Source organism: Bubalus kerabau, chromosome 22 (assembly GCF_029407905.1).
Source record: "Bubalus kerabau isolate K-KA32 ecotype Philippines breed swamp buffalo chromosome 22, PCC_UOA_SB_1v2, whole genome shotgun sequence".
NCBI classification, from domain to species: domain Eukaryota; kingdom Metazoa; phylum Chordata; class Mammalia; order Artiodactyla; family Bovidae; genus Bubalus; species Bubalus kerabau.
Genome location: NC_073645.1, coordinates 18,421,776 through 18,442,536, shown reverse-complemented (window position 1 = coordinate 18,442,536; position 20,761 = coordinate 18,421,776). Strand labels below are relative to the sequence as shown.

General features: G+C 35.9%; 1 protein-coding gene across 3 annotated transcripts in view; it reads right to left on the bottom strand.

Moving 5' to 3' along the window:
* TBC1D12 (TBC1 domain family member 12) overlaps nucleotides 1–20,761 on the bottom strand; it is a 96,580-nt gene that overhangs the window by 48,215 nt on the left and 27,604 nt on the right. Inside the window, exons 2-3 of one of the 3 annotated variants that reach the window (XM_055560692.1) lie at nucleotides 4,531–4,654; nucleotides 2,884–2,943 (exon numbers count right to left, since the gene is read on the bottom strand). In XM_055560692.1, the coding sequence (XP_055416667.1) occupies nucleotides 2,884–2,943; nucleotides 4,531–4,654 (184 nt within the window). Of the gene's footprint in view, nucleotides 1–1,120; nucleotides 1,158–2,883; nucleotides 2,944–4,530; nucleotides 4,655–20,761 lie in introns of all 3 variants that reach the window. The other 2 variants (XM_055560695.1, XM_055560693.1) reach the window with 2 other exon arrangements.

The window sequence follows — 20,761 nt, the reverse complement described above, 5'->3', positions numbered from 1 at the left end:
TTCAGGCCACAGAAATCAACATTTATGAAATCAGAACTTATTCATACATAGGAAAGACACAGCAATTTATCATTAACTATAAATAAGGAACACATGTGTGGCTAGAAAGGTAATTATTCACTTCCTTTTCAAGGTGACAATACATTAGGTAAACAAAGATGAAGGAACATGCAAGTGTGTAACAGTTTTAAGGACTTATCAAAAACAAATTCTGAACATAGTTCAGACCCTAAACAATTTAACAACAATGAAGTGGTTCATTTACTGCAGTGCTCACTCAAATTTTATACTGAAGGTATCTATATTTAAGCATAACTAAAATCAACAAATTTTTCAAGTATCCTAACTACATAAACCAATAATGTTAGTAACCAGAAAACTATGCTCTACCCTTACAAAGTGTAACATAATTAGTGCTCACAAAGTATGTGTATTCTAGTCCTTTCCACAATGCTACTTACTGTTCCTAAAATCAAAGGCTTAGTTGAGGAGAGTGACCTATTCTTCTTTATTTTTTCTTCTATTTTTTGGTCACGCTGCACAGCATGTGGGATCTTAGTTCCCCGACCAGGGGACAAACAGGCGTTCCTTGCAATGGAAGTGAGGCGTCTTAACCACTGGACTGCCAGGTAAGTCCATGACCTATTCTATTTTAGACAATTTGAAATGCTCAGATTAAGAAACTGAGTCTTAAAACTTTTTTCCTTGCCTGTCAAAAGATAGCTGAAAGTGATTCAAACACTCAACTAAAACACCACTCAGAAAAAGACATGAGTGATGAAAAACTTGAAACATCATCGAAGTACTATAATCTCACCTATTCATAATGAAAAAGATGCCAATATAAAAATAGTGCCAAGCAAAAAATTACTTTCTACTGAAAGACTGAGTTTGACATAGACTATGTTTGATCTCATATGCAATCATGTTACAGTTACACATAACATGGCACATTTGAAATAATTCTCACTTGCAGTTTGGGGGTCATAAGACAAACTCTGTAGCTGTATTCCAACTTCAGCCTATTAATTTAGAAAAACCAAAAACTTAGGTCAATTGAACTACAATATAACTGAAATACTATTTATAATTAATAGATGCGATTTTTAACATGGCTCACCAACTGGTTCAGATGGCCACAAGCAGGAATTTCATACCTGCAAGAGAACACATGTGATAATCCTCATAAAATAATATTATGAATATTCATATGATTTGGGGACTGATTGTCAAGTTAAATGCCAAACTTGAGTCAGTCTGACTTTGCTATTATCCTAAAATTATTTTTATACTTCTTTACTATTAACATGTAAAGTACTAAACTGATCAAACTTTTAATAACTTTTTAAAAATAGTTAACCTACAAGTATCTTTCACTTTTGAACTTCTTGTATCTCTGAAAAACTATAGATAAGAAACACTTAAAAGAAAGCAAAAAGTTTTATATACTGTAACATTTTGTTCTTAGGGGAAAAAATAACATAGAATGTAAAAATATATACGCATGAAAATAACTGTGTTTTCTACACAAAAATTGAATTTTAAAAGGCCTAAAACTGTGAAGAGAAAAGTAAAATAAGATATACCTTCCTATAATGTTTTATATTTTATAGAGAATATAATCATGTGCTATTTGTGCAATTAACAATTAATAGAGAAAAAGGCTGCAATTCAAAGTAGTTTAGTTAAATTTATAATCTTATAAGTGTCTTTCCATTAGAAAAAAATTCTAGTCCCCAAACATATACTCATCCTTAAGAATATGGCAACTCCTTTCTGGATATCTGCTTAGTGAAATAATTATCCTATAAAATACTACTAGCACTCTAATATTCTAACAAATTTTACAGTTTTGCCCTTCTTGAAGCAAGTGATGCATCTTAAGAAAGATCAAAGGAATCTATTTTTTCCTTAGTACTTCTAGCACTGCCTCACTTTTTCAGGCAGTTTTACAGTGAAATACTAGCTACCTTCATTTTCTATAGCCGTAACAGCTTAAAACCTTATCCTAAAACATATGACAGATGTGTCTGAACACTCTTCATGGTTTTACTCTTACATTATTTTAAATTCTGATTCTAAACACAAAACACATTTTACATGAGAACATAGTCAAAGATCTCAAATGTAGTTTTATGCTGATAATGTTTTACAGAGTTTAGAAATTAGGACTGTAAAACAAACTGTTTTCAAGTGGAAACAGAAAGTTGTAGCTTTTCCATTACTAATAAAAGAAAATCATGCCCATGTTTAAAATGAAAATGCAGGAAAGAGAATAGCAAAATGAGACAAATGAGGGGTGGGGTATAGGACACAAACTGTAGTAAAAGAGAAAGCAGAAACATATTCCATCACATGGTGAAACAGACACATTTTTGAGGGTGGAAAACAGTCAGAGGAACAATGACTTTGCTATCCATCACGGCTCCCAGAAAACAAACAGAAGCATGAAAAAGGCACCAAAATACACACTAGTCCCTACACATACCAGAACACTCAAAAATTAAAAGCAGTAGCTGAGAGAAATCAACATGTAACCATGTAATCAATAAACGGCCAGAAAGGGACTGTAGAAGATAGAAACTGCATTTCAATTCCACTCTTTCTTCCCATTTGAAAATAAGACTTGTTCTTTTCCTGACCACTCATCAAATTTTCAAACAACATACATATAAAAAGGAAAGAAAATGTGAGGCCTTGGCACTCCAAAATGAAAACAGCAGATTAAAGGCAATGGCACATCAGTAAACAGATAATTATCCACTAGTAATTAGAGACCTACCATAAGAAAATATCACAGAATGTTAGTTTACATAAAGATATTAAAGTACTATATGCACATGCATATTTCAGGTAAACTACCATAAAGTCAAGAATACAAACCTTCAATAGCAAGACCACTGTTTTTGCCTCTAGAGGGCGAACTTGGTCTTCTGTAAAACTCTAGACAAGAGAGGTTACTTTTAGACTTTACAAAAAAAAAAAAAAAAAACGAGTTAAAATTTAAGACGTCCAGATAGCAAAGATTCCCAAACTTTATTGGATTAACAGCAACCTTAGTGCCTCAGTAATTATTATTGGCACCCCCTAAACCAACAGAAATACCCAATTATTCTGCTTAATGAGTAGTTATGTCCCAGTACTTAGTAGCCATTTGAAAAAATACACATAAATTAAAAGAAAGCTTTATTGCATTCTTAAATAACCGCAATTAATCACTAATTGGGGCATGTGTGCCTTTTGTGCAGCGTACAATTTCACAAATCTTGAAATAAGACTGGACACCATCACCTTCATTTCCTGTTCCACACTGATTTTTGCACAATATCTGATTTTTACCACAGCAAACTCAGAAAAACCAGATTCACAAAGACACAATGTCACAGAAAGTAATGTATCTCCAATTTATGTTAAAACTGTGTACTACCTCAAGCTCTCAGGCAGCACCGTATCCAACAAACGGTGGAAGAGTATTACTGAGTTTGCCATGGTTCCCATCAGCATTACCTGCTGCAGCACATGGGGGACCCTCGGCACACAGCTTTGGAATCATAGCACTTTAGTGTTAAGTCTGAGCAGCATATAAACTAGTCAATATTTTAATTACTTGAAAATGAAATTAACTATAACAAATGCTATTAAAGATATAAAAATTATGTTCTTATTTACTTGGGAAACCAGTTTTTCTTTTCAGCAATAAAAAGAACACTATTAAATCCTTATAGGAAAATATTTTCCCAATTTAAATGACGATTATTGTTTTCATGGTGATTATTTTTATAAATGCTGGATGTGCTAAATTTTATAAACTACAATTGGAAGGAGATAAATAAGACATTTATCATTCTATCTCCTTCTGAGGAGTAACTTCTCTGAACTTAAAAATGCCACAAACTGATAAAAGAGTCTCACTGTTGTCCAGTCTCACTGATCTCCTATTACTGAGAAGCACAAGCTAAGAAGTCAAATAACACATGAAATTCTTAAGAACTCAAGAATATGGGTATTAAGAGAGGTAACAGAAGAACTGGGTCCTAAATTACTAGAAATAGAATATATACCCACCCATCTCACAAAGTCCTTGGTAGAAAATCAGAAAATGACCAAGGAAATTTTCAACCTCAAAATCTACTCAGTTTTCACTTTATACTGCTTCATCAGTTCACAACTACCCATCATACATAAAATCTGTGCCATTGCAAATGCTACCATGTTCAATTAGAAGTCACAGTATGTGGTGAGAATGGTTTACTGAGAAAATTTTAAAAAGGAAAGAAAAAAGAAGACACTATTCAAGGAATAACTAGGAAAGAAAATCAATGTTCTGCTACTATAAATAATTTTCACAACCATAAAATATAATTGAAAATATACATCATGCTTTAAAAAAAAACTTAAGGTTACTACAAATATCTATAGTCACAAAATTTTGTATGTTAAAAAAAAATCAATGAAAGTAGAATATGGTTGATTATCTAGAAGAGAATCTTTGGAAAGCAAGACAAACCACATGGCTATATTAGTACTTACCTGCTGAATGATTTTGGAAGTTTTCTGAAGATTCTCTCTGGGAGGGACTTTACCAAATAATTTCCAGCCAGGAGCACTATGTACAACTGATTTGAGTTCTTTTGTCCTTTTTGGGAAAAGGTTTCTGAAACACAGAAAAGTTACATGAATTGTGCTTCTGGTAACCAGGGAACTACTTGAAAAATGGCAGATGTAAATAAAATGTAAACATTTGCCTTGAACTAGCTACAAAGTGTACTAGAATTGACTATACATGTATTATACTTGACAGTAAAAGCCAAAAATCTGAGAACAAAAAAGTTAAAGAGAACTTGTATAAAATAGGTAAAGGATTAAGCCATACAATTTTTGTGGGAAAATACCACTTTATTCTCTGTAACAATTTGTTAGTGTTTGAAATAAAAGAGTATCTATTGAGCCTATTCCTATAATATATGTACATGCAAATTGTTTTTCCTAGGCAAGTATGCACAAGAAAAGCTTAATGTAAAAGGGCCAACATGTAACCTAGTAAGAAAGTTATTTCTCATTGACAGTCTAAACAAAAATCTGCATAAGGAACAAGGATTTTACTTATAATCACCATGCCCTTACCAACCAAATTAAGTATATACTGTACATGTAAACAGGAATGATATTCAAAATACGTATACATCAATATGGCATGCCAGGGTACCACACTAATCAGAAAGGTACAATGAATCCAACTGAATATAAACACTTTATATAAGCTGTGATATAAATATTCACTAAGAAAATTTTAAATTTTTACATACAGTCACAAAGTATTTGAAATCTCAAATAACTTGGTTTATCTATACTCAAAATACATACATACATCTGTTCTTAAAAGTACATTATTGTGATAAGAATGGGATAAATTTTTAATGCATAATGTTAAGGCTATTCTTCGAGTTTAGAAAGATATCAACGGACTCCTACAAAATATGGGTTAATCAATAATAAAGAAATACTCTCATTTTCCTGAGTGTGCAGTGGGAGTGAATTGATAACTTTTGATGACAATTTAGACTAATTCCTACTTAGGATACTCTAGAAGTTTCATCTGAGACCATATATAGTTACTCAGTTTTCTATTTCATAAAACATGAAACAGAAATATCTACGTTTTCAATAATGATTACATGAAGGACTGGTATATTTACAATAAAGTTTCATGCCTCAAAGGATGGCCTATTAACTTAAATACTATTTTATACCTTGTGTGCTATTCATCAATTTATTGCCTCATAGCTCCACTATGAAGCCTGCAGTATACGTTCTGTGACAACATAGAATTCCTTTGAGGATTTCTCCTTTTAAAATAAACATGAAGCTGTTACACTTTCTAAGTAGAGAGCACTGAAGGGACACAGCAGGAGAAAGGGGCTCTAGTCTCCTGTGGTTTCCAGCTGAAGTAGAGTGGGTCAGTGATTTGGTGTGAGGATAGCCAGTAGAATTCTGCTCAGTCATGTGCCCAAGTCCCTCAGCAAACTTGCAGCCTCAGCAACTCAACTGGCAGATGGCTTTCCTGTAGTCCTCTTAACATGTAAACTGGCACCCCAAAGGCTTCCTGTCAGCACTGATGCACTAATTTTCTCTGTAAGCCCCACACAGCTCACTTGTACTCCCCAGAAAGTTCTCATCAAGCTATGCTTCCCCCACAAGCCTCCATGTGGCCTGCCTACACACCTTCCAACCAGGGTTTCCCATCCAACCATGTTAAACACAGGGGAAGGACCTTTGACACCAAGGTTTATACAATGAATTCTTGCATGAGACATCAAAAGCATGATCTATAGAAGAAAAACTGATGAACCAAGCTTAAATTGAAACACTTGCACTTCAAAAGACATCACTGATGCAAAATGAAGAAATAGAAGCATCTAGAAATCAGTCCCTCCACCAAAGTAAAATCTGAGCCAGAAAGAGCAATTGGAATCAATCATTTTAGAACTACAGAACCTTATCAGAAATTTATAACCACCAAGGTAGTGCATGAAAGGAGAGGCTGCTGATCTTCCCTAAGTGAAGAGCATGGGTGAACCAACTACCACCAACTGTTCCTCAGCCCTTCCCTCCTGCAGCAGTGGAGATAGCAGCCTGCTGGCTCCAGGAGGAATAGTTTCTAAAACAGGCAGCAGCAGCAGCTTCCATTGGTGGTATCTATCAGAACATTAAAAAGGGTACATTTTTTGACCCAGATATTTAAGGAAATCTTAGTCAGGCCACCAGCTAACTGCAGGAAATAACAGAACAGAAACTTGTGACCACACACAAAAAGGATTACACACTTTGCAAAAACAGTTTGGAAATAACACAAACAGATGGCTCTAGCCTTCAATGAACAAAAACCTGCAGTCACTGAGAACTGAGAAAACAGATTTACACAGTTTCAACATAATAATGCTCAGAATGTCCAGGTCTCAAAAAGAAAAGAATTATAATACATATAAAGACACAGCAAAGTATAGACCAGTCACAGGAGAAAGAATTTGGCAAAAACTATTCCTAAGGAAGCTGAGACAATGAGATTACTAGTCAAACATGTTACATTAACTGTCATAAATATACCCAATGAGCTAACCAAAACTATGAACAAAGAAGTAAAGGAAATCAAGCAGGGAACAAAGTGAGAATATCATTAGAGACAATTATATATAGGAACCAAACAAATTCTGGAACTGAAAAGTAGAATAAAATTTAAAATTCACTAAAATAGTTCAACATCAGATTACAGCAAGCAGAAGAAAATATCAGCATGTAACACGACGATAAGACAGTTGAACTTATTTAGTCTCAAGAGCACAAAGAAAAAAGAATGAATAAAAATGAGCAGAGCCTGAGAAATTTGTACAACCTTATGGTGTATACTAGGATATATACTATAAAAGTTCCAGAATCAGAAGAGGGAAAAAAAAAAGGGAGGCGGCAGAAACAATTTTGAAGAATGGCTAAAAATTTTTCAAATATGATGGAGGACACAAACCTACACATCCAAGAAGCTCAACAAACTCCAAGCAAAATAAATTCAAGGAGATATACACAAAGATACATTATAGTCAAACTGTCAAAAGACAGAGAATTTTGCAAACATCAAGAGAGAAGCAACTATCACAAACAATCTATCTTCATAAGATTAACACCTGATTTCTCATATGCCATCCTGTAGGCCATAAAGTGTCAGGCTGACATAATCTAAAGTTCTAGGGGAAAAAAACAAACTACAACTGAGAATTCTACATGCAGCAAAAATCTATCCTTCAACAATACAGGAAAAATGAAGATATTTCTAGATAAACAAGTTAAGCGTGCTCATTCCTAACAGATATGATCTACAAGAAATGTCAAGAATTCTTCATAATGAAGTGAAAAGTAGCTTAAAACCATGAGAAAACACTGGTAAAATTATTTACACAGGTAAATGTCAAAGCCAGTATTATTGTACTTTTCTGTTTATAACTCCACATTTTTCCTATGTGATTTAAAAGGTAAATGCATAAAATAATATTTACAAATTTATGTTATTGGGCATACAACATATATAAACATGTAATCTCTGACAATAACAATATAAATGAGGAGGTACAGAAATGTATATAGTTAGTTAGCACAGTATTAGTACACTAATGAAACTGGTTTATATGCCAGTGAAATTAATTTGGTATAATTCAAACCAAGTTGCTTTAAATTTATGATGTCAATTGTAATCCCCAAAGTTACCACTAGAAAATAACTTTAAAATATACATAAGAGAATCAAAATGGTACACTAAAAATTCAACTAAATATAAAAAGTAGTAAGGAGGAACTGAGGAACAAAAAATATATATAAGACATACAGAAAATAAACAGCTAAATGACAGAAATCCTTACTCATCAACAATGAATTTAAATATAAGTTGATTAAACTTCTATTAAAAGGAGAGTGACTGAGACTGGATTAAAAATACTATGTATGTTGTCTGCCTGGGTGGCACAGTGGTGAAGAACCCGCCTGCCAATGCAGGAGACAGAAGAGACAGGGTTTGATCCCTGGGTTGGGAAGATCCGCAGAAGGAGGGCACGGCGACCCACTCCAGTATTCTTATCTGGAGTATCTCATGGACAGAGAAGCCTGGTAGGCTACAGTTCATTCGGTCACAAAAAGTCAGACACAACTGAAGTGACTTAGCAGCAGGCACATGTTGTCTATAAAATACTCACTTTAAATAAAAAGATACAAAGAGGTTAAAAGTAAAAAGATGGAAAATTATATTGAAAGCAAATAGTAACCAAAAGAGAATGCCAGTGATTATATTATTGTCACATAAAATAGATGTTAAGTCAAAAAGGTTACAAGAAGCAAAAGAGAACATTATGTGTTGGGGCAAAGTTTAATCCAACAAGAAGATATAACTACTATAAACACTTCTGTTGTTGTTAAGTAGCTAAGTTGTGCCTAACCCTTTGGTGACCCCACAGACTGTAACGCACCAGGCTCCTCTGTCCATGAGATTTCCCAGGCAAGAATATTGAGTGGGTTGCCATTTCCTTCTCCAGGGGATCTTCCCAACACTGGGATCAAACCTCTCTTGCATTAGCAGGTGGATTCTTTTACCACTGAGTCACCAGGGAAGCCCAATTATAAACATACACACACCTAACAACGGAAGAAAAATACATGAAGAAAAATTGACAATACTGAAGGAATAGGCAGTTCTACAATAACTGGAGACTTCAGTACCATAGTTTTAATAAAAAAACAATCAGACAGGTCAAAAAGGAAATCGAAGACTTAAACATTAAGTAAGTTAGTCCTAATAGGCATATGCAGAGCATCCCACTCAACAACAGTAAGATATACATTCTTAAGGATACATGGAATATTTTCCAGAATGAACAATATGTTAATGCATTAATGCTTTAATAAGTTTTAAAAGATTAGAAACACACAAAGTATCTTTTCCAACCAGAATAAAATGAAATTATAAATCAGTAACAGGAAGAGGAACTTCTCTAGTGGTACAGTGGTTAAGAATCCATCTTGCAATGCAAGGGACACAGGTTCAGTCCCTGGTTGGGAAACTAAGATCCCACATGCCATGGAGCAACTGAGCCTGAGCACCACACAACTGAGCCCTCGTGCTCTGGAGCCACTGTGCCACAACTAGAGAGTCTGTGCGCCCCAATGAAAGATCTCACATGGCACAATGGAGATCCTATGTGCCGCAGCTGAGACCCAATGCCCACCAAATAAATAAATAAATAAGTGTGTCAAAGAAATATATATATATATATATATAAAATAACAGGAAGAAAACTGGAAAATTCACAAATACATGGAAACTAAACAACACAGCCTTAAATAACCAATAAGTGAATAAATTAGTCAAGAAATTATAAATTAGAAAACACCTAAGATGAACTGAAACAGAAATAGAGCATATCAAAACTTATGGTATACAACAAAGGCAATGCTAAGAGGAAAGATTATAGCTGTAAACACCTATATTTAAAAAGAACCATTCCTCATATCAATAATATAACTGCACACCTGAAAAAAAAAAAAAAAAAACTAGAAAAAGAAGAGCAAACTAAAACCCAAAGCTAGCAGAAGGAAGAAAATAATAAGGATTAGAGTGGATAAAATGAAAAAGAGAATTGAAAAACAATAGAAAAAAATTTTAAGCAAGTTCTGTGGAAAGATCAACAAAGTTGACAATTTCCTAGCTAGACTAAGAAAAAAGGAGAAGAATAAAATTACGAAAAGCAGAAATGAAAGGGGGATATTACTACCAATAAGGGGTATATATGAATACTATGAACAACTGTTCACAAACAAATCAAATACATGAAATGGAAAAATTCCTAGAAATACACACACTACCAAAACTGACTCAAGAAACAGAAAATCTGTTGAGGTAATTGACTCAATAGTCAAAAACCTAACAAAGAAGAGCTGAAGAACAGATGGCTTCACTGGTAAAAAATCTAACAAATATTTAAGGAAGAATACCAATCTTTCTCAAATTCTTCTAAAAAAGTGAAGAGGCCCAGAGTTACTCAGTTTTCCTAGGTCTTTCCCATGTATACATATTATTAAATTTTTGCTTGATTTTCTGGAATCTAAAACTAGAATAATATTTTATCTTGGACTGGCAAAAACTAAGAAATATGACAATATCAAATGTAGAGGGAAAGGAACACTGTGAGGACTTTATGTTGGTGTAATCATTTGTTCCAGTTGCATACACTATACTACTGTTGAGCATTATACTTCTAGCTACACACTCCAGAGAATGTTATGGACATATCACTAGAAGACACATAAAGAACATCCAAGGCAACATGTTCAAGAGAGCAAAAATCTTTTACCAATTCAAAGATCCACTGATAGAAGAATAGAAAACTTAACTTATGCTAATTAGTAAATGCAATATTATTCCACCGTGAGAATGAGCCAAAGATACATTTATCAACATGGATGAATCTTAAAAATAACGTTGAGTTTAAAAAGAAAGGCAAGGGGTGGGGCAAGATGCAGAGTTCACACAGTGTATCATTTTTATAAAGCTCAAAAACGATAAAAATAATAAAAAATTGGGGCAAAAATAATTTTGTAAAACATCAAGGAAATTCAGGATAGTTGCTACCTCTTATGGGTGACCAGGATAAAAAGATACTCACAAGGTAGTATATTTTCAATAGTAGTGTTGGTAATGTTCTGTTTCTGAGATTGGACAAAGGGTTTACCAATGTATACCAGGCATCATAATTCATATATCTGTTACATATGTATTTCTTTTGTATGGGTCAAAAAAAAAACACATTAGTTTTTATTAAGCTATATAAAACTAATGTACCAACTGGAACTCCCTTGTAACTAGAGAGCACTAACTAAACCAATTAAAAGATTTCATATTCTTAAGTATCACTAAGGAGCTATAAAGTTAGCCTTTGCCTATAGTTTTAGGAATCCACTTTTGTCACAAGCTTAGACATACTTCTTTGGGCCAAAGTTGATAAACATTTCGGATTGTAAGCATTCCTCTTAGAGTCAATTTACATTCATATATAAATTTGTCTTCATCATACTGAGGTAGTTATTTAGTCAGAAGCCTTCACACTAACCATTAGCTCTTGCAGGTGCGGGGAGGGTGGAATCTACAATGAACAAGCAGTTTTGTTTGTTTTTCACAGCTATTGATACCACCAACTCCAATCACTGACAAGAACAAAATCTTTAATTACAACTTTAACAGTTTCAGATCTAAAAATCTATAAATTGCTTTTCTCCTCACAACAATGCACGAACAAGGCAGTGCCTGTAAAGTGAAAAAAATAGCTTTTCATTGTCTAGAATTGCAGGGTTACATATATAATTAATTAAAGCACCGTAAAGTAAAAGAACATAAGCATTATTTTTTCAAACTCAGTGAAGCACAGCTTCAAAGAATGTCACCTGGCTGAGAATGCAAACAGAGCAAAAGAATGAGAAGACCACAAATGTAAGATGTGATTATACCAGAGGACAGTGATAATGACAGATCAGAAAACTCATGTGCAGAGTTTTACAAGGAGTGTTTGGGAGTGCTTGTCTCTATAACCTTTAGCTACAATTAGATACTGTAATTACAACCAAATACATTCTCATGTGAAAACCTAGAGGCTATATATATTGACACTGTTCATTAGATCTCTGTAAGTTACAGAACAGAACCCTTTACAAATCACAGACAAAATGTCAAATATATACAGTTTTGAATAAATATTGTTAGAAATTATTCTGAATCATTAAAAAATGTTATGTATGTGTGTGTATATATATATATGTTTATGTGCAAAATTAATTTACAAGAATATTTTGAACTTCCAAAATTAAAGTCAAGGAATAATAATTTTTTAAACCAAACAACAGTTGGTCTTTCAATGGATGCAATTTCTGAAGAATCTTGCTATGACTGGCAGGTTTACAAAGGGAAAAAAAAGCAAACAACAAATAGATAACTCTGACAATAAAAAGTCTGCTTATAATATGTATTATAGTACAATATTATAATAAGACCAGAATGAAGTTTAAATTCTCATTAAATCATAAAAACAAACCAAAGCCAAGTATCTTATATTTACATATCCAGTAAAATCTGGCTACTCTAAGAGATTGTCATAAAATAAATATGAACCCACAGGTATCCAACTGCAAAGAAAGGACATCAGATAATGTTTCACAATAATTTCTTATGCCACTAATAACTTTTGGATTGGGTTTTCAGGTTATCCCTTGCCATGAAAAAACTATAACGTAGCTAAATGGCATACATCTTCAATGAAAAATAATTTTAAAATATTGTTACAAATATATAGAATGATATTAAAATGACATTATAGACTAAATGGGCTTCTACTTGCTAGCCTAGGAAGAAAAATACCAGTTTATCAAATCTTAAGGGGACAATACAATGAAAAGTTACAAAAATAGACTAAAAACGTCCCATATTCTGTTGTTCTTCTCATGTGCATTCCTTTGCCACCCACCTGCCCCAATCCACCATGAGGAGACTGAGAAAGTGGAGGTCTCAATGCAAATAAACATGTGGGCAAAAGTTCCTCCTCACCAGCTTTGCAAACTAAAGACAAACTGTCTTTGTCTGTCTCTTCCTCTCGCCTTTCCCCCACCTCCCAAGACATTCAAAGTTCTTAACTTTAAAGCAACAGTAAAGGTTTCTTAGCAGAACAAAACTGCTAAATGTGTTCAAGAACCCACACTTAAAAGGGGACAATTCTTTCACGCTGAATTGGAGGTAAAGCCTGACTGTATGAATGAGATTTACACATCAGTGTTGGAGGATAGAAGTCATTCATTTTGACTGCTTCCTGTTTCAGGAGAGTGGCAGAGCAGAGGGACATTCCTAGCATCTCTTTTCTCCCTTATACATCTCCAACTGAGGAGATAAAATTTTGCTGACAGACATTGTTACCAAATGGCAGAGAAGATACTGTTTGCTCTATTTTTCTAATATGCAGGCTGTTTTCTCTGCACCCGTCTACCCCATCTCTACAGGAAAGGCCAGGTGTGCTAGCCTTTCAGTCACTGAACTGACTCACTTCAGCTCACTTGTTCAGTCGTGTGCGACTCTTTGAGACCCCATGAATCCCAGCACGCCAGGCCTCCCAGTCCATCACCAACTCCCGGAGTTCACCCAAACTCATGTCCATCGAGATGGTGATGCCATCCAGCCATCTCATCCTCTGTTGTCACCTTCTCCTCCTGTCCCCAATCCCTCCCAGAATCAGGGTCTTTTCCAATGAGTCAACACTTCGCATGAGGTGGCAAAAGTATTGGAGTTTCAGCTTTAGTGTCAGTCCCTACAATGAACACCCAGGACTGATCTCCTTCAGAATGGACTGGTTGGATCTCCTTGCAGTCCAAGGGACTCTCAAGAGTCTTCTCCAACAGTCAGTTCAGTCGTTCAGTCGTGTCCGACTCTTTGCAACCCCATGAATCTCAGCACACCAGGCCTCCCTGTCCATCACCAACTCCCGGAGTTCACTCAGACTCACCTCCATCGAGTCAGTGATGCCATCCAGCCATCTCATCCTCTGTCATCCCCTTCTCCTCCTGCCCCCCAATTCCTCCCAGCATCAGAGTCTTTTCCAAGGAGTCAACTCTTCACATGAGGTGGCCAAAGTACTGCAGTTTCAGCTTTAGCATCATTCCTTCCAAAGAAATCCCAGGGCTGATCTCCTCCAGAATGGACTGGTTGGATCTCCTTGCAGTCCAAGGGACTCTCAGGAGTCTTCTCCAACACCACAGTTCAAAAGCATCAATTCTTTGGCGCTCAGCTTTCTTCACAGTCCAACTCTCACATCCATACATGACCACAGGAAAAACCATAGCCTTGACTAGATGGACCTTTGTTGATAAAGTAATGTCTCTGCTTTTCAATATGCTCTCTAGGTTGGTCATAACTTTCCTTCCAAGGAGTAAGCGTCTTTTAATTTCATGGCTGCGTCACCAATGCAGTGATTTTGGAGCCCCCCAAAATAAAGTCTGACACTGTTTCCACTGTTTCCCCATCTATTTCCCATGAGGTGATGGGACCAGATGCCATGATCTTCGTTTTCTGAATGTTGAGCTTTAAGCCAATTTTTTCACTCTCCACTTTCACTTTCATCAAGAGGCTTTGTATTTCCTCTTCACTTTCTGCCATAAGGGTAGAAAGGTATCATCTGCATATCTGAGGTTATTGATATTTCTCCTGGCAATCCTGATTCCAGCTTGTGCTTCTTCCTGCCCAGCGTTTCTCATGATGTACTCTGCATATACGTTAAATAAGCCGGGTGACAATATATAGCCTTGATGTACTCCTTTTCCTATTTGGAACCAATCTGTTGTTCCATGCCCAGTTCTAACTGTTGCTCCCTGACCTGCATATAGGTTTATCAAGAGGCAGGTCAGGTAGTCTGGTATTCCCATCTCTTTCAGAATTTTCTACAGTTTATTGTGATCCACACAAAGGCTTTGGCATAGTCAATAAAGCAGAAATGTGTTTTTTTTCTGGAACTCTCTTGCTTTTTTGATGATCCAGCAGATGTTGGCAATTTGATCTCTGGTTCCTCTGCCTTTTCTAAAACCAGCTCGAACATCTGGAAGTTCACAGTTCATGTATTGCTGAAGCCTGGCTTGGAGAATTTTGAGCATTACTTTACTAGCGTGTGAGATGAGTGCAATTGTGCGGTAGTTTGAGCATTCTTTGGCATTGCCTTTCTTTGGGATTGGAATGAAAACGGACCTTTTCCAGTCCTGTGACCACAGCTGAGTTTTCCAAATTTGCTGGCATATTGAGTGCAGCACTTTCACAGCATCATCTTTCAGGATTTGAAATAGCTCAACTGGAATGCCATCACCTCCACTAGCTTTGTTCGTAGTGATGCTTTCTAAGGCCCACTTGACTTCACATTCCAGGATGTCTGGCTCTAGGTCAGTGATCACACCATCGTGATTATCTGGGTCGTGAAGATCCTTTTTCTACAGTTCTTCTGTGTATTCTTGCCACCTCTTCTTACTATCTTCTGCTTCTGTTAGGTCCATACCATTTCTGTCCTTTATCGAGCCCATCTTTGCATGAAATATTCCCTTGGTATCTCTAATTTTCTTGAAGAGATCTCTAGTCTTTCCCATTCTGTTGTTTTCCTCTATTTCTTTGCATTGATCTCTGAGGAAGGCTTTCTTATCTCTCCATGCTATTCTTTGGAACTCTGCATTCAGATGCTTATATCTTTCCTTTGCTCCTTTGCTTTTCGCTTCCCTTCTTTCACAGCTATTTGTAATGCCTCCTCAGACAGCCATTTTGCTTTTTTGCATTTCTTTTTCTTGGGGATGGTCTTGATCCCTGTCTCCTGTAGAATGTCAGGAACCTCTGTCCATAGTTCATCAGGCACTCTATCAGATCTAGTCCCTTAAATCTATTTCTCACTTCCACTGTATAATCATAAGGGATTTGATTTAGGTCATACCTGAATGGTCTAGTAGTTTTCCCTACTTTCTTCAATTTAAGTCTGAATTTGGCAATAAGGAGTTCATGATCTGAGCCACAGTCAGCTCCCGGTCTTGTTTTTGCTGACTGTATAGAGCGTCTCTGTCTTTGGCTAGCTGGATACATTTAGAGTTAGGAGGTACAAAGGCGTATCTTTCAACCCAGATTTTATGAGTATTAAAGCTGATGTTTCGAGGTCCTATTTGTGTCCATGTCTTTCTCTCTTCTAGTAACAAACCCATATGGGCTGATAAAGAGCTGTTCTCCCCCAACTCCAACTGTCAGGTCTACAGGTTGGGTATCTTATTGCTTCAGATACACTGGAAACATTAAAACGATGTTTTCTAGTTTGGGCTTTTTTGTGTTTGCTTTTCATTCAAGGAGTGGCAGTAGTAATTCATCTTTCCATTAAAATCACTCTCCACTCCAATCAACACTATGTTCACATACACAACAACCTACACACCAGAGATACAAACACACCATCTTCTATTCTCTGCACCACTTACGTCCACTCTTCATAACAAAAAGAAACTGAGAAAATCTGTAGCAACAGTTAAGAAACAGCACCAACTCAAGAAATACCAGATCAGTGTTTCTATATTGCTGAAAATATAAAGAAAAAGAAAAGAGACACACCACCAACAACAACAAAATAACAGATGTGGGGATAAGAAGAGGAAGAAAATTTAAAAAGGCCAAGTTTTTCCTTTAAGTGGTTTTTATAATAAAGGTCGATGAATGGCTCTTACTTGTTAATACCTGTTAATACCTGCTTCACATATGTGTTTCATTTTTCTAAGATTTCTTCACTTCTTTCACCACACTAAAAGAGTTAAAGATGATATAAAAGAGATCACTTGCCTACTACTCCTTATTAAAGGATATATATAGCAATTAGGGTCAAATAATAAGCAATAACCAAAAAGGGCCACAACTTGTTCACACCATGTAAGTTCTCTGCTCATGATTTCTAAAGTAGAATCTCCAGTACTTGGGTCTTTAAGAATTGGCAAACCCACTTATATATCTGAGCAAAAACCATATAAATTCCATATTTTCTCAGACTATGGAATCTGACAGTTACAGGAAAACTGTGACTACATAATCCTGAACCTTCTTACCACCAACAATATCATCAGCTCTAGTAAAACAACACTGTTTTTGCCTAATATTTACATACATATGACTTTTTAAAACTTTTTAGATTCATTAAATAAATTCTAATCATCATTTAAATGTAGTTGTACATTAAAAGGGGGCTAGAATACTTTTCAAAACAGGAAAAAATTCAACTTTAATCAAGAGAGAAAAATCAGCTTAAAAAACTGGAAATCATGACTTGATCTTCAAATTCTGTCTCAGCAGAAGTTGGACTTCTGAACACACAGCAACTTCCTGGACTTTGTACTTAAGTTTCCCTAAAGTATAATAGAAGGCCAAAAAGAAAACATTATCTAGTGAACATGGAATGCTACAGTTTGACTACATAATTAATTCAAAGAAGTATAAGTACTGTCTCTTTAAAACACAGTTCTTTGGCTACCCTTGAGTATTTTGGATTAAAGATCTGGCATGAAGATTACTTACATTCTTTCCAAACCTCAATCATTTTTCACTTGAAAAACACTTTCAGCTGACTAGATGCAAAAAAAAGTTTGTTGTTTTTTTTTTTTTTTTTTTGCAAAATAACTTAGGCTTTTTTGAATTCCAAGAATTTTCTTTTACAGCCCGTTTCTGGATCTTGTCTTTGTCATTATTACAAATCCTAAAAATCAAAAAATAATAGAGAATTTTACTTAATACACACTGTTTAACTAATCTAAATACTACCACAGATCAGGACTATCAGAAAAGTACAGAATTAAGTATCATTTATTCTTTGTAAAAAAACAGAATTTCAATGCTGAAAGTAAAGGTTGTAATTCTTTTTTTACAGTAGTTAGGGACCTCAGCCAGAAACCAGGTTAAAGTTTCTTGATCAAGAATCAGTGCACCTACATGAACAAACTAGAGGAGGTCCATGAGCCTCCTCAAGCTCTATGTACAATTTAAAGTAAATGATGTATTCATAAACATTCTTCTTGGGCAGCTATCTATAGCTTTCATCAAATGTTCCAAGTATTCAATGTGTCACCCGACCACCCCCAAGAAAGGTTCATGAGCCACTTCCCAAGGTCACATAAATAGTAAATGTTGGAGCCAGGTCTCTCACACAATTCCTCTTTTTTCTAATCACACTCATCTTGTTCACATCCTCCATGGAACAATCACAACATAACAGCTTTCAACTATGCTTGTTCCCTTTCATCCTACACATTGCCAAAATGCTTCCTGATATTCATTTAAACAATAAAACACATACATTATTTTCTTCTTTCTCCTGTTTTCATGTCAGCAAGTCATCTTATGGTATGTGTTATTTCTTTTAGCAAATAAGTTTCAGGCAATATCTTAGTGACAGATCTTTTTATTCTTTTACTTTCCTGAGAGCTCAGTTGGTAAACAATCCTCCTGCAATGCAGGAGAACCCACTTAGATTCCTTGGTTGGGAAGATTCCCTGGAAAAGGGATAGGCTACCCACTCTAGTAATCTTGGGCTTCCCTTCTGACTCAGCTGGTAAAGAATCCACCTGCAATGCGGAGACCTGGGTTCGATCCCTGGGTTGGGAAGATCCCCTGGAGATGGGAAAGGCTACCCACTCCAGTATTCTGGCCTGGAGAATTCCATGGACTGTATAGCCCATGGGGTCGCAAAGAGTCAAACACGGCTGACCAACTTTCACTTTGCAGGGAGAAAACACAATTGAATACAACTAAGGAAGGGAAAAATAATTATAAAAATATCCTTGCTTTTGTGCTACATACTAATTACATCATGTATCAAAGTTTCATGAAGAGAAATTGTTGTGTTAAGCCCAGTGTAGTACCTAAGACATTCAGAGAAAAGATAGAAACCACTAGAAGAAAAGAGGAAGGATACAGGAAAGAACTTTTAGGAGAAGAACATGAGCAGTAAAAAGGAACAACATCAGTAAAACATGAGCAAAAACATTTCAGTCATCAGGAGGTAAGATATCTTTTAACCTCTAAGAGAAATTTGGGGGGACTTCCCTGGTGGTCCAGTGGTTAGGATTCAGCACTCTCACTGTCAGGGCCCCAGATTCAATCCCTGCTGGAAGAATAAGATCCCACAAGTCACGCAGCTTAGCCAAAGGAAAAAAAGAGAAAGTTGGGAGAGAAAGGCAAGATAAAGACTGAATAAAACTAACCACATGTGAATACTTATCCATTAATGTCTCTTACATAAATAAAACTATGCTAATGTTGTTTACCATAAAAGTAAAATATCTTTTCATGTACTAATATTTAATCTTCATGATCAGTACACAGTATGGTGATTATAGCACAACTGTGAACTGAGTAAATATCACTGAGCTGAGTACACTTTGAATGGATGAGTTGTATGGCATGTGAATTATATCTCAATAAAACTGTTATATTTAAAAAATATATATCAAAAGTGACAACAGGTAAAAAGACAATAAGACCAAGTGGGATGTATTCCAAGAATGCAACACTCATTCAGTAGTCAATAGTCAGTCAATGTAATTGACCATCTTAACAATCAATGGCACCCCACTCCAGTACTCTTGCCTGGAAAATCCCATGGACGGAGGAGCCTGGTAGGCTGCAGTCCATGGGGTCACTAAGAGTCGGACACGACTGAGCGACTTTACTTTCACTTTTCACTTTCATGCAGGAGAAGGAAATGGCAACCCACTCCAGTGTTCTTGCCTGGAGAATCCCAGGGATGGGGCAGCCTGGTGGGCTGCTGTCTATGGGGTCACACAGGGTCGGACACAACTGAGGTGACTTAGCAGCAGCAGCAACAATCTAAAGAAGAAAAAACATGATCCATATCAATTTATGCATTTGAAAATATCCTGAATCTAGTCTTGATTTTAAAAAATAAACAGAAAACTATGAATAAAATGGAAGTTACCTAGCACGGTTAAGAGCATCTGTAAAAATAACCTACAGCTAACATCACACTCCTCATCATGGATCACAGGCTTGTCTTGGAGAAGGGGCTTTATAACTCAGTGAAGCTGTAAGCCATATCATGCAGGGCTACCCAAAATGGACAGGTCACAGAGGAGAGTTCTGACAAAACGTGGTCCATTGGAGAAGAATATGGCAAACCACTCCAGTATTCTTGCTCTAAGAACCCTATGAGCCGTATGAAAAGGCAAAAATATATGACACCAGAAGATGAGCCCCCAGGTTGGAAGGTGTCCAATATGATACTGGGGAAGAGCATAGGGCAATTACTAACAGCTCCGGAAAGAATGAAGCTGCTGAGCCAAACAACGCTCAGCTGTGGATGTGTCTGGTGGTGAAAGTAAAGTTCGATGATGTAAAGAACTATATTGCATAGGAACCTGGAATGTTAGGTCCATGAATCAAGATAAATAAGACATGGTCAATCCAGAGATAGCAAGAGTAAACATCTACATCTTGGGAATCAGTGAATTATAATGAATAGGAATGGGCAAATTTAATTCAGATGACCATTATATCTACTGCTGTGGCAAGAATCCCTTAGAAGAAATGGTGTAGCCCTCATAGTTAACGAAACAGTCCAAAATGCAGTACTTGGGTACAATCTCAGAAATGACAAAATGATCTCAGTTCATTTCCAAGGTAAAC